This window comes from Muntiacus reevesi, chromosome 20 (genome assembly GCF_963930625.1).
Source record: "Muntiacus reevesi chromosome 20, mMunRee1.1, whole genome shotgun sequence".
NCBI lineage: Eukaryota > Metazoa > Chordata > Mammalia > Artiodactyla > Cervidae > Muntiacus > Muntiacus reevesi.
The window spans coordinates 10,228,355-10,240,392 of NC_089268.1; the positions used below are offsets into that span (position 1 = coordinate 10,228,355).

Sequence of the window (12,038 nt, forward strand, 5' to 3'; positions counted from 1 at the left end):
TCATCTCTTTGTTTTCTTTCCCTCCTCTTTTCCCCCCTCACTCACAATAAAAACATAATTATGGGCTTTATAAAAAAAAAAAAAAAAAGGCAAATTATGGTGACATGCTTTAATTATCTGCCAAGCAATGGCGGGCTGAATTACAGTGGCACGGCCCTGGAGGTTACCTAAAAATAAAGCAAGAAGCCTCATTAGATGCTAATTGCTGCTTTTGCCAACTGAAGTGAGATTTTGGCACCGTGCACCATTCAGCCCTGGGGTGTCTGCAGAGAGGTCCAAGCCCGGGGAAGCTCAGAGTGCCAGGGCCAAGGCCTGTGGGGCATCGGGGCAGGGCAGGCACAGGGGCGGGAGTGGGGCGCTCATGCCAGGGGAGAGCCCCTCAGTCACCCCTCAATGCTCAGTGGCTAGATGGAAACCCCAGGCTGGGGGAAGGGCACCCAAAAAAGAAAAAGGTCCATAGGACTTCCCTGGTGGCCCAGTGGTTAAGATTTTGCTTTCTGATGCAGGGGGTGCGGGTTTGATCCCTGGTCAGGGAACTAAGATCCCACATGCCTCATGGCCCAAAAAAACACAGACAATATTGTAACAAATTCAGTTCAGTTCAGTTCAGTCACTCAGTCCTGTCTGACTCTTTGCGACCACATGGACTGCAGCAAGCCAGGCTTCCCTATCCATCACCAACTCTTGGAGCTTGCTCAAACTCATGTCCATTGAGTTGGTGATGCCATCCAACCATCTCATCCTTTGTCGTCCCCTTCTCCTCCTGCCTTCAATCTTTCCCAGCATCATGGTCTTTTCCAATGAGGCAGTTCTTCACATCAGGTGGCCAAAGTATAGAAACTTCAGCTTCAGCACCAGTCCTTCCAATGAACATTCAGGACTGATTTCCTTTAGGATGGACTGGTTGAATCTCCTTGCAGTTCAAGGGACTCTCAAGAGTCTTCTCCAACACAACAGTTCAAAAGCATCAATTCTTCTGCGCTCAGCTTTCTTTATAGTCCAACTCTCACATCCATACATGACTATTGGAAAAACCATAACTTTGACTAGACGGACCTTTGTTAGCAAAGACATGTCTCTGCTTTTTAATATGCTGTCTAAGTTGGTCAATAAAGACTTTAAAAATTGTCCATGAGTGCTAAGTCATTTCAGTCGTGTCCTACTCTTTACAACCCCATGGACTGTAGCCCCACAGGCTCCTTTGTCCATGAGATTCTCCAGGCAAGAATACTGGAGTGGGTTGCCATTCCCTCCTTCAGGGGATCTTCGTAACCCAGGGATTAAACCCGCATCTCCTGCAGATCCTGCATTGCAGGCGGATTCTTTACCGCCATCCAGGAAGCCCAAAAATGGTCCACATCAAAAAAAAAAGAAGAAATCTTTTTAAAAATAAGAGGCCCCCCCAAAAAAACAAAACAAATAAAATTTAAAAATAAAATAAAAAAAGAGGCCCATAGTCTGACCTCCGGCTGGGGAGGGGTCCCACAGTCCCCTTAGAAGATAAACATCCTCCTGTAGGCTCCCAAGGACCCCTCCCTGGGCCTGGAGGCTGAAGTGGGGCAATGCTCCTAGAGTGGGGCTACGAGACAACTCTCTGGCCCCCCTGCCTCTGCTTCCAGGGACCGAGAAGGCATGATGGAAGAAACAGACCCCAGGATATCGGAACTCAGAACCAGCCCCCCCGAGCTGGAAGGGATCCGAGCTTGGATACTGCTCCTGCAGCTGAGCCCCCAGGGTCCCGGGAATTCCACAGAGGTGGCCCGTGTGCCCAGCGAGCCTGGGAGCCCAGTGGACTCCTGCTCAGGCCAGTTAGCAGCTTAGTCTTGGTTTTGAGCCTCAGAAAGCGTTTTAGTGGCATTGTCCCCATGCTGGCTACAGAAACCCCAAGGGCTGGTACCACCCCTGGCTTGCTCACTACTGCGTCCCGGGGCCTGACTTGTACCTGCACGCATGCGTGTGCGCCCAGTCGCTTCAGTCGTGTCCGACTCGTTGCTGCCCTGTGGACTGTGGTCCACTAGGTTCCTCTGTTCATGGGATTCTCCAGGCAAGAACACTGGAGTGGGTTGCCATGCCCTCCTCCAGGGGATCTTCCCAACCCAGGGATCGAACCCTGGTCTCTCCCACTGCAGGCGATTCTTAACTGTCTGAGCCACCAGGGAAACCCACGAAGTACATAGTAGGCACTTAGTATCTGTTGAACAAATACGGGAAGTGTTAGTACCAGATTTGTCTGGTTTTCCCCAGACCTTCTTGGTTTTAGCACTGAAAGTCCAGGAGCCCAGGAACTCCCTGAGACCCTAGAAACCCTAGGTCTGAACTCCACCCTCCATCTGTCCCACATAAACATATTTCAGTCCCACATGTTGGCCTTTTAACACACAGCTAGTGTTAGGTAGCTTGGTCTTGCACTGGAGTGAACTACAGGGCCTGTACATGGACTTAAGGACCCTACCCCAGAGCTTCTGGTCCAGCCAGCCTGGGGCGGGGAGAAACCCATAATTTGATTTCCTCCTTTTTTTTGCCCATGGCCATGCCAAGCAGCAGGCAGGATCTTAGTTCCCTGACCAGGGATCAAACCCATGCCCCCTGCCTTAGGAGCACAGAGTCTTAGCCACTGGACTGCCAGGGAAGTCCACCATAATTTGATTTTCTAACAAGTTCTCAGAGATGCTGACACAATGCTGACGCTGATTTAAGATTCTGCTGAGGGAACACTGATTTCCCTAGCCCACTGAGCTGTCCCTGATCCCCTGGGGAGCTCGTAGAGCAGACCTATGCAGGCCCCACCCAGGGGACCTCAGATTGAGTCCTTCTGAATGGTTCTGGTGGGGGTAGAATCTCCACTAGGTAATCCTGATATCTTGCCCTGGGCAGGGCGGGGGCTGCCTCTGACCTCACCCTGGGGCCTCTCGGAGGCTGAGGCCCTAGGGTAGGGCTGAGCACAGCGCAGAGCAAAGGTCTCCAGGGGGCCAAGGACACTGCAGATCCCCCCATCTTACTGAAATAGAAAATTCTGAAGATACAAGTATCTGTCCACATTTCTTGGGTGTCCCTTGAGCCTGGGAATTAATAATATGGGATGGAGAGCAAAGATGGGCAGCCAACTGGCCCGGGACGGTCTCCCCACAATGTACGTCAGGGCAGGCCCCATCCGCACGCACCTGTGGGCCCTCAGCCCCAGCCTCACGGTACTAGGTCTCCATGGTGATGGGCCCCTGGGATGCCCGCCATCTCACAGAGCTGCAGCAGGCCTGCCTCTCAAAAGTCCTGCTGGGAGCAGGTCCTTCCTCCTCATCTCTGGACCATCTCTGGACCTACTCACCTCTCCTCTGTACACCAGACCCCTGCTGGGAATGCACAGCCTACCCAAGGCTTCCCCACTTAACCCACTCACCCCCGTTGTCATGTTGCTTTGGGTTGCTTCTAGAGCCCCAGGCAGGCCGGCCTAAGCCCCACACAGAGCCCACCTGCTCTGACCCTCAGCCTCCTCCTCCCTCTAGGAGGCCTTGAACTGCCCTTGGGCCCCACTGCCCTCTGAGTGCCAGGGGGACAGAGCGGGCAGCACCCGGGTTGGAAGGAAGATGACTCTCCCCGGAACCTAGAAGGGGGCCCCACAGACATGGGGGACACCTGGGGAAGTCCCGGGCTGAGTGTCAAGCCCTTGGGTTCCAGGCCAGGCCCTTGGTCCAGACCCAGCCCGGCAATCACCGCAGAGGACCTGGACCACTGAGGGGACAAGGTGCCCAGGCAGGGGGTGCGGTCAGAGAGCTGCCCCCCTTCCACATCCCCTCCCTCACTCCACCCCTAATACACTGCCTGGAAGCTTCTGGAAGCTGCTCTGGGACTGACAACCTAGTTTTGCCCGATTACACTGGGCAGTGAGTAGAATCTATTCCAGGTCTACCCTCGGAATAGGGGGTATCCGGGTCTATCCCCCAAGAAGTCTCAGGGGCCACCCTGCGAAAGCAAGATGATGGTGTGAGACCCCTTCCCCCGCTCCCTCCCTTACACACATATCTACTGAGCACATAGTAGGCACTGCACACACACACAGTCTCACACGGACCCCCAGGAGAACAGACTCCCAAGCACAGCCCACCCCCCAGGAGGACGGAGGGGCCTGACATGTGATTGAACGCCCACCTGACCCCCCACACACGCCCACACCTGCCCCACACCTGGGCCCCGCCAGCCCCCACCAGGCCCCTCCAGGTATCAGAGGAAGCGGGAGTGGGGGGGCAGGCAGGAAGGGGCGGCTCCGGCAGCTGCCGCCTGGGGCCTCGCTGTGTCGCTGGCTCTGTAATTTACCCCTGGCAGGGCCCAGCCCCTGAGCGACTCACTCCCCACCTCCCAACCTGCCACAGACGCCAGCTGCTGTGAACACACACTTCCACTTGCAGGGGGCAGCATCCTCGTGACATGGTTGTGATGTGGACTCACACCCACTGGAGCCTAAGCAGACACCTAAGCAGACAGACACCCCCACAAGACAAATGAGCTTGCCTGTGGAGGTACAGGAGTGCACGCACACACACACACACACACACACACACACAGACAAAACAGATGCCCAGGGCTGGGGGGAGACACACATATACACCTGTGCATGCACCTGGCCCACCTGGCCACGGGCCACACACTCATCACAGGGCAGCCACACATCGTCCCAGCACCTGTGACCTGGAGACAGGACGGGCAGGAGGGGAGGGCTCTGGGTGCTAGGAACCCTGGACCCAGGGTCTCAAGAGGAGCGTCTCCTGGCTGGGAGGGAAGGAGCGGATCAGGTTATGGTTGGCCCCTCCCTGCCCAGGGACTCTCCAAGACCCCACCTGAGGCCACCCCAGGAAGTGGCCTCCACTGCCCCCAGCCCTGCATCCCTGTCACCCAGCTCCTCCTTCCCTGTAACCACAGGCCCTCCAGCTTCGGGCTGAACCGGGGGTCCAACCGCAGGCCCCCCAGTGGACGTGCAGCCGGGGTGCAAAACCATGTGTTTATTTTTATTAGAAATGTTCTTGGTATAAAAACAATCATGCGCTACACATTGTCGTCAATAACCATCACCAGACACCCAGGCACTGAACTCCGTGTCATCGGCAGGAGGGGCAGGCGGGCAGGCGGGCAGGACACACGGCAGACGGGCGGGGGGCAGGCGGGCAGGCTGCGGGCCACGGGGACGCACACAGAGGCCACCAGGAGGACGCGGCACTTGGCAACACACTCGAGATTCGTTTTTGTTTTGGCTTTTTTGTGTTTTGATTTTTTTTTTCCCTTTTTTTCTCTTTAGCGACATGTAGGATTTGGTGAATCGGCAAGAGATGGCAGGGAGAGGGAAATGAAGGCGAGGAGGGGGCTGAGGACAGGAAACAAAAATGCACGAGAGGAGAGATGGGCGGAGCACAGGAGAAAAGATGGGGAGAGCTGGAGACAGCAGAGAAAAGGCAGAGACAGAGAGAGGGGAGATACAGAAAAAGCAGAGAGCGCATAGACAGAGACACACGGCAAGAAAAGGTGATACAGAGAGAGAAGAGAACGCAAGACTGGGATGGAGACTGAGTCACCAACAGGACAGGCAGAGACGAGGGAGAAAACCAGCGCCGGGGCGCCTCCCAACCTGAGCCTCGGTGGTTTGGGGTGGGGAGGGGCCGTGGTCCAGGACGCAGGTGCTCGGTGGCCTGAGGCTTCCCAGCACCCCCAGCCTCCTCCTGGCCCCGGCCCGGCTTGTCCAGGGCACCCAGCAGTGACCGCCGGGGGTCCCACTGTCAGCAGCACCAAGCCACGTCCTCGGGCGCCCACAGGCGGGAAGGACGTTGGCTGGGCCCCTGGGCGTGGCCCTGGCCCGACGCACCATCCACCAAGGTCTCCGTCCTCCTCCTCCTGGGCGGCTCCAGGGGCTGAGCTAGATGGCATGGTTGGTGTAGGTAACGTAGGTCTGTTTGGTGGCCAGTGCTGGAAGGAGAGAGACCCGGGGAGTGAGGAGTCAGGGGCTGTCTTCATCCGACGCCCCTTCCGCAGGCATGGCCCTGCCCAGGGCATCAGCACCCACCCCGCCCACTGCGGCGCTTCCCCCAGACCCATCCCGCCCACCCCCACACCGGGGCTGCCGGCCTGGCGGGCCCATCCGTCTTCACCCTGTCCCCCTAGGCAGACCCTCCTTGGAGCTCTCCCTGCTGACCCCATCCCTCTGTGGGTGTCACCCCCCACCCCACGGAGTCCCTGCATCCTCTTGATCCCACCAGGCTTTAAGAGGATCGTATTTATCTGTGATATGATACAGCCTTCAAGTATGACCAAGGGAGAGTTTTTCAGACATTAAACACACACTTTGGAAACGCACATGTAAAGAATACACACAGACACTTTGCCTTGGGGGAATGAGCAGAAATGCAGACAGAGGAGATAACAGAACCAGAGAGGGGCCTCAGGGGGCTGGGCACTGGGGCGTGTGCCTGACTCAGCCCTACTCCCACCCCCGGGGAGAGGGAAGTCCCCGGGGGCCCTCAGCCTCATGCAGCCTCGTTCCCCGCCCCCCTATTGGGGGTCCTATCTCACCCCAGCCCTGAGCCCCTCTTATCTGCATGTGTCACTCTGGCTCCCGCTCACCCACCACGGGGGCCAGGGCTGCCTCTCTGGGTGTCTCCCCTCTCCCCAGCCACAGTTAGGGGACCATGTCAGGTGCCCCCCACTCCGACCCCAGGCGTCCCAAGTGCCTCCACTCGCTGGAGTTCAGCCTCGGAAAGAGGCCAGGTAAGCATCACCCTCTTGGAACACTGAGGAGCTGAGACCAGAGGGGTGAGGAGCCCAGCCCGAATCCTGGGGATTTTCCTGTCCTGCCAGGGTTCAGGGTCTCCCTCTATGACCTGCAGACACCTTTGGGGAGTCAGGGAGGCTGGTCTGTGGTGCCAAGAGAGTAGACTGGATGGGGACATCACGGCGCCCTCGGTCATAAAACTGCCTTGGCTGTCAGGACCCTAACAGCTCAGGACAGCGGGGAGCATCTACTGGGCACAGCCAAGGGTGTCTGCCTGGAGAAGGTAACGTGGAAGACGGCAGGCAGGATGATGGGCGGCACCCTGACCACCCCCAGCCATCTATCTACCAGTTTTCACTGCCAAGTTAAGGACCATATTTCCCAGACTCCCTTGCAGCCCGGAGTGACCTCGTGTGACCACATTCCTGCTAATGACAAGTGTCAAGGGCTGTGCGCAGCGTCCATACCATTTGATGAAAATAGACTGTTCCCATGCACAAGGAGTGGGAAATGGACCTTTATTGTTTTAAACCACTGAGATTTGGCAGAATTATTTGTTACCATAAAATGATCAAGCTCATTCTTTGGGGAAAAAAAAAAAAAGATTGTTTCCTCCCTACTTCCTCTCTTTTCTTTTCCATGGCCAGAAGAGACATCGAGGTCAAGTAGCCCCAGCCATGAGGATGACGACAGCGCTCTAGGACCTGCCGGAAAGACACACGGAAGGAACCCAGGTCCCTGTTGCTACAGGGAACCCAGGTCCCTGCTCCTGCCATGCACCACGAGATCAGAGAGAAACAAATCTGATTTGAGCCGCTCTGTCCTGGGGCCTCTTTGTCATAGCAGCTCACTCGTACAGGCAGGACTGCAGCGACCCTCTCTCAGAGGGTCCCCCGGGTTGCCAGGATGGGGTGAGCAGGGGGGACACTAGGGGACCAGCGGGGAGGATAAAGGAAGAACTCCCTCCTGGCCCAGGCTGAGAGTGGCCTTGTGAGGTAGGTGAGCTGAACTAGCCCTGTCAGCAGAAATATCCAAGCAAAAGATTAACCATCACTGGGCAGGGGCAGGGAGTTTCAGGTTTTAGGTGCCACCTGGACAGGTGCTACTGGAAGGCAGTGGTGTCCACGACACCCAGGACAGCAATAAGCACCCAGCACAGCACCGCACAGTGTGAAGGACACCCACCTTCATTTCTAAAACGGCCTACGTCCCTCCGGGAGGCTGGAGGATCAAGGGTGGAGAAGGAGCACGGCTGTGACCTCAGGCAGTTCCTCCCCCCGCCCTGGGAGTTCTCCCGGCCTACAGCAGGAGGGGAGCGGTCCTTTTGGCTGAGACTTCCTTCCCTTCAGCCATCCCCACCTCTCCACCCACTCTCTCCCCCAGTCTCAGAAAAAGAGCCAGCCGCTGACTGTGACTCTCACGTCCGCGGGCCAGGCTACTGAGCATCAGTTCTCCAGGGCTCCATCACCCCTTGGGTGAACTGATAAAACTGAATTTTCAAACCTGTAAACCCATCGGCAGCTCCTGGCTCAGAGGGGAAGGAAAACCTCAGCAGCAAGATCGCCGCTGACTGCAGGGACACAGAGCCTGAGGTGGGGGCGGTGGGGGTGCGGAAGAGCGGCGGGGACAGAGAAAGTGGGGGTGGGAGAGGGACAGCTGGGCCCCTCCTCTCCTTCCAAGACCAGAGCTGCCTCCTCTAGAAAACCCAATCCGTGGGTTTCAGAACCTGGAAGCGCCTTCAACCCTCTGCTATAAGCCAGCAGCCCCAGAGCCCTTCAACGGAGCCTCAGTCTGACCTTCTGGAAAATGGGAGCAATGATTCCACCCACAGCCCCCAGGAGCTGAGGCTCAAAAGGAAGAGCTCTGGCCATGAGTCCACTTGAGGTCCAGCCCTGCCCTCACTGGTGTAGGGGATCTCAGCCCCTGCCACGCGGACTTTCTAACAAAGTGAACCGCTCAGAACTTCAACTCCCTCATCTGTAAAATGGGGTGATCATAAGCCCTTACCTGCTCTCAGAAACTGGGTAGATAGAAATACTCCCTAAACCCTGAAAAATGGTAGGTGAAGGGGCCGGGCTAAGATATCGATAAGGACAGGATGGGGCTAGCGACACTCCACGGGTGGCAGCAGCGTGGAGGGGGACGGGCGGAGGTGTGGCCCAAGGGCCCCAACCCATCCCTCACTGATGCCGCCTGGCTGCTGGCCTTCAGTGCCGCTGCCTCAGCTAACAATTAGCTGGGCAGTGGCGGCACGAGCTGTCAGCCCCCATTTGTCGTCCCCGTGTTTTCTCGCCTAATCTGCCTGCAATCGGGCCCCTGAATTATTTATTCTGTTGTTTGTTTAAAGATACGTGGCCTGCCAGTGACAGAGTGAAAAATGTCCCTGCTCCACGGAATGACACCTCCCCACTCCGCCGGCTCACACCCCCACGATCTGGCTGTTCCCAGAATTAATCACCCAGCTCCCGCTCCGCGCCTCCATAGCCGCTGTTGTCCCCGAGCTGAGGAGGTGGGCCTCCCGTCCTCAGTGCAGGGGGCCGTGGGGAGGACCAGCTCTCACCCTGCCCTCTCGGAAGCAGGAGGCTGGGAAAGCTGAGTTTCCCTTGCCAGGCCCGCACAGTGACCCCTCCCTGTCCCCTGTCCTCAGGTCCAGCCCAAGGAGAGGCAGAGGCAACAGTGTCAGCCCTGGGGTTCCCTCTGGCCGGTCATAGCGCTATGCACGCCACCCTCCGGGGTCAGGGTGCTCTCTCCTGCTAGACACAGGGGTCTGAGCGGGCTGATACCCCCCTTGCTCTCATGAGCCCTGGAGCAAAGTGGGGCCTGGAGGGATGGGACCCAAGGAGGGTGAGTCTCCCTGGGAAGGAGGAAAAGGAAGTCCGGAGTATGGGGTGGGAAGCAGCAAGGGGTCCCTGCTCAGGACAGAAGGACCTCGTTAGGGGCTGCACTGGGGGTTCTGCACATCTGAGTGGATACAAAAGACCAGAGGCGGGAAGGCCCATGAGGATACCGCCCCTTCCCATCACAGGCGGAGGGTCCATGTGGCATCTGAAGGGAGCCCCAGGCTGTGTGTAGGTACAGGGAAGTTGGAGAGAAGTGTACACTGTAGAGAATAAAGTGTCATTTGGTGGACGGTATGGCCAAGTGTTATCAGGGGTGTCAAGCAAAGGAGGGGCGTGCTGGAAGCCAGGTACTCGGCTCTGCACAGAGATATGGGGAGGACGTATGGAGTCAGAGTCAAGAGAAAGACACTGCATGGGGCCAGCTAGTCACTAGCTTGCTGTGTGACCTCAAGAGAATCACTCACCCTCCCTGGGCCTCGGCTGGGGATCCAGCCCAAGCCAGGCCTCACAGGACTGCTGTGAAGACCATTCAAAGGGGAGAGATCTCTGGGAAGTGAAAAGATCTGTTTGGATGTGGGGAGGGACTTTCCTCCTTTCTACTTTTTCTACAGGTGGGAATGACTGATAACGGAAGATGCTTCAGCCAGAGCCCCAGGGCGGGGAGCCTGTAGGAGGGGCTATCCCAGCCCAAGCACCTGCTAGGGAGCTCTCCTGTTTCTCCTGATCTCTTGGTGGGTGACAAAGGGGCCCCTCTCTGGAGCCTGTGCTCGCCCATCTCCCTCCTGCTGCTCCCAACAATGTCCGCTTGCGGCCTTTCCCCCAGAACTAGAGGCCGGAAGTGGAGTGCTGCCCTGAAGGGCCAGGATCTGAACCTCTCCTGGGAAGGGGGCTCTTCATCTCTTCTGCCACCAACAGAAGGCCCCCAAGACTCTCAGAAAGCGGGGAGGCAGGAAGGGCTGCTATTTTAACCATTTGGACCTTTCCAGGGGGTCCAGGGAGGGAGTCAAGGTCTGCAGAGGGACCACAAGTTCCCCTCCACCCTGTCCACCTGGAAGCAGTCGGCAGTGAGGCCCGTACAGTACCAGCCCACAGGCCAGAGGCCTCGGTCGACATCACCTGCCACCATGTGGCCCCGAGAGTCCCTCGCCTCTGAGCCTTCCTATTCTCATCTACTGTTCAGTCGCTCAGTTGTGTCCAGCTCTTTTGTGATCCCATGGGCTGCAGCCCACCAGGCTCCTCTCTCCATGGGATTTCCCAGGCCAGAACACTGGAGTGGGCTGCCTTTCCTTCTCCAGGGGATCTTCCCCACCCAGGGATCGAACCCGGGTCTCCTACATTGCAGGCAGATTCTTTACCATCTGAGCCACCAGGGAAGCCCTTCCTCATCTGTAGCCTCAAATAATTAAAAATCACAGCTTTCAAGCTTGCTGTGAAGATGAAAAGTGGTTCCTGGCAGGTGTGGCCCACAGTGGGGGTTCAAGAAATGGTCACCACTGTTACTGGTCCCTGGAGGCCCAACCTGTCCCTCCCATGCCCTACCTCTCTCTCCTTGGACATCTCCCTAAGAACCACAGCTCTGCAGGCCCTGTTCCCCACCCCAGGCCTCACTTACCCATTCCAGGACCGGAGTCCTGAGTCCTCCTCTCTCAGGACCCTGCCTTGGGGCAGCTGGACAAAGCCAAGCTGAGGGATTTCAACTGCTTCCAGACAGTGCCCCCCTCCCCAGGGAGACTGAAAGGGCACAGGCCCGGACGTGGACGCCAAGGTGGAGAAATCCCGGAGTCTCAGGTCACCCTGCCTGAACCAGGCCCCCCATGGCCTCTTCCTAGGTGGGAATAGTTCCCGGGAAGGGAGAGGCAAGAGTCCCCCTCCCAGGACGGGGCGGGGCAAAGCGGGCTAAGCTGGTGCCTCGAGGCTCTCCTGGGTGGAACCCCGCACGTTGGCCTCAGGGCTCTCCCGGTGACCCCATTGGACCAGACTTAGTTGGGAGCGGGGGAAGCTCAGACCTGCTCCAGGAAGAGGGCGGGGCCTGGGCTGGCTCAGCGGGAGAGGGGTGGGGCCCGGGCTGGTCCAAAGGGAGAGGGGCGGGGCCCGGGCTGGTCCAAAGGGAGAGGGGCGGGGCCGGGCACTCACCGGGGGCTTCCAGGTTCTCACAGAGCTCGGACTTGGCCTCGCCGTTGGGCCGGAAGCTGCCTTTCTGCGTGAACTTGTTGGACATGGTGGCGGCGGTGACGACGGCTTTGAGGCTGCGCTTGCGCTTGGGCACGTTCTGCTCCGGGTGGAAGAGGATGATGTAGACCTTGGGCATGTAGAGCATCCCCAGGGACACAGAGGCGCTCAGACTCACCGAGACAGTCAGCGTCGTCGTCTGGATGTACAGCTGGGGGCGGGCCGGGGGCGGTGTCAGGGCGTGCTCTGCCCCGGGCTCCCGGGGGGCCCTGTCCGAAGCC

At 57.9% G+C, this 12,038-nt stretch overlaps 1 protein-coding gene across 2 annotated transcripts in view; it reads right to left on the minus strand.

Annotated features, from left to right (window-relative positions):
• Window positions 1–5,175: 5,175 nt before the first annotated feature.
• GRM4 (glutamate metabotropic receptor 4) overlaps window positions 5,176–12,038 on the minus strand; it is a 103,096-nt gene continuing 96,233 nt past the window's right edge. Inside the window, exons 9-10 of one of the 2 annotated variants that reach the window (XM_065912569.1) lie at window positions 11,722–11,857; window positions 5,176–5,946 (exon numbers count right to left, since the gene is read on the minus strand). In XM_065912569.1, coding sequence (XP_065768641.1) covers window positions 5,897–5,946; window positions 11,722–11,857 — 186 coding nt within the window. In that variant the 3' untranslated portion in view covers window positions 5,176–5,896. Of the gene's footprint in view, window positions 5,947–11,721; window positions 11,969–12,038 lie in introns of both variants that reach the window. The other variant, XM_065912568.1, reaches the window with a different exon arrangement.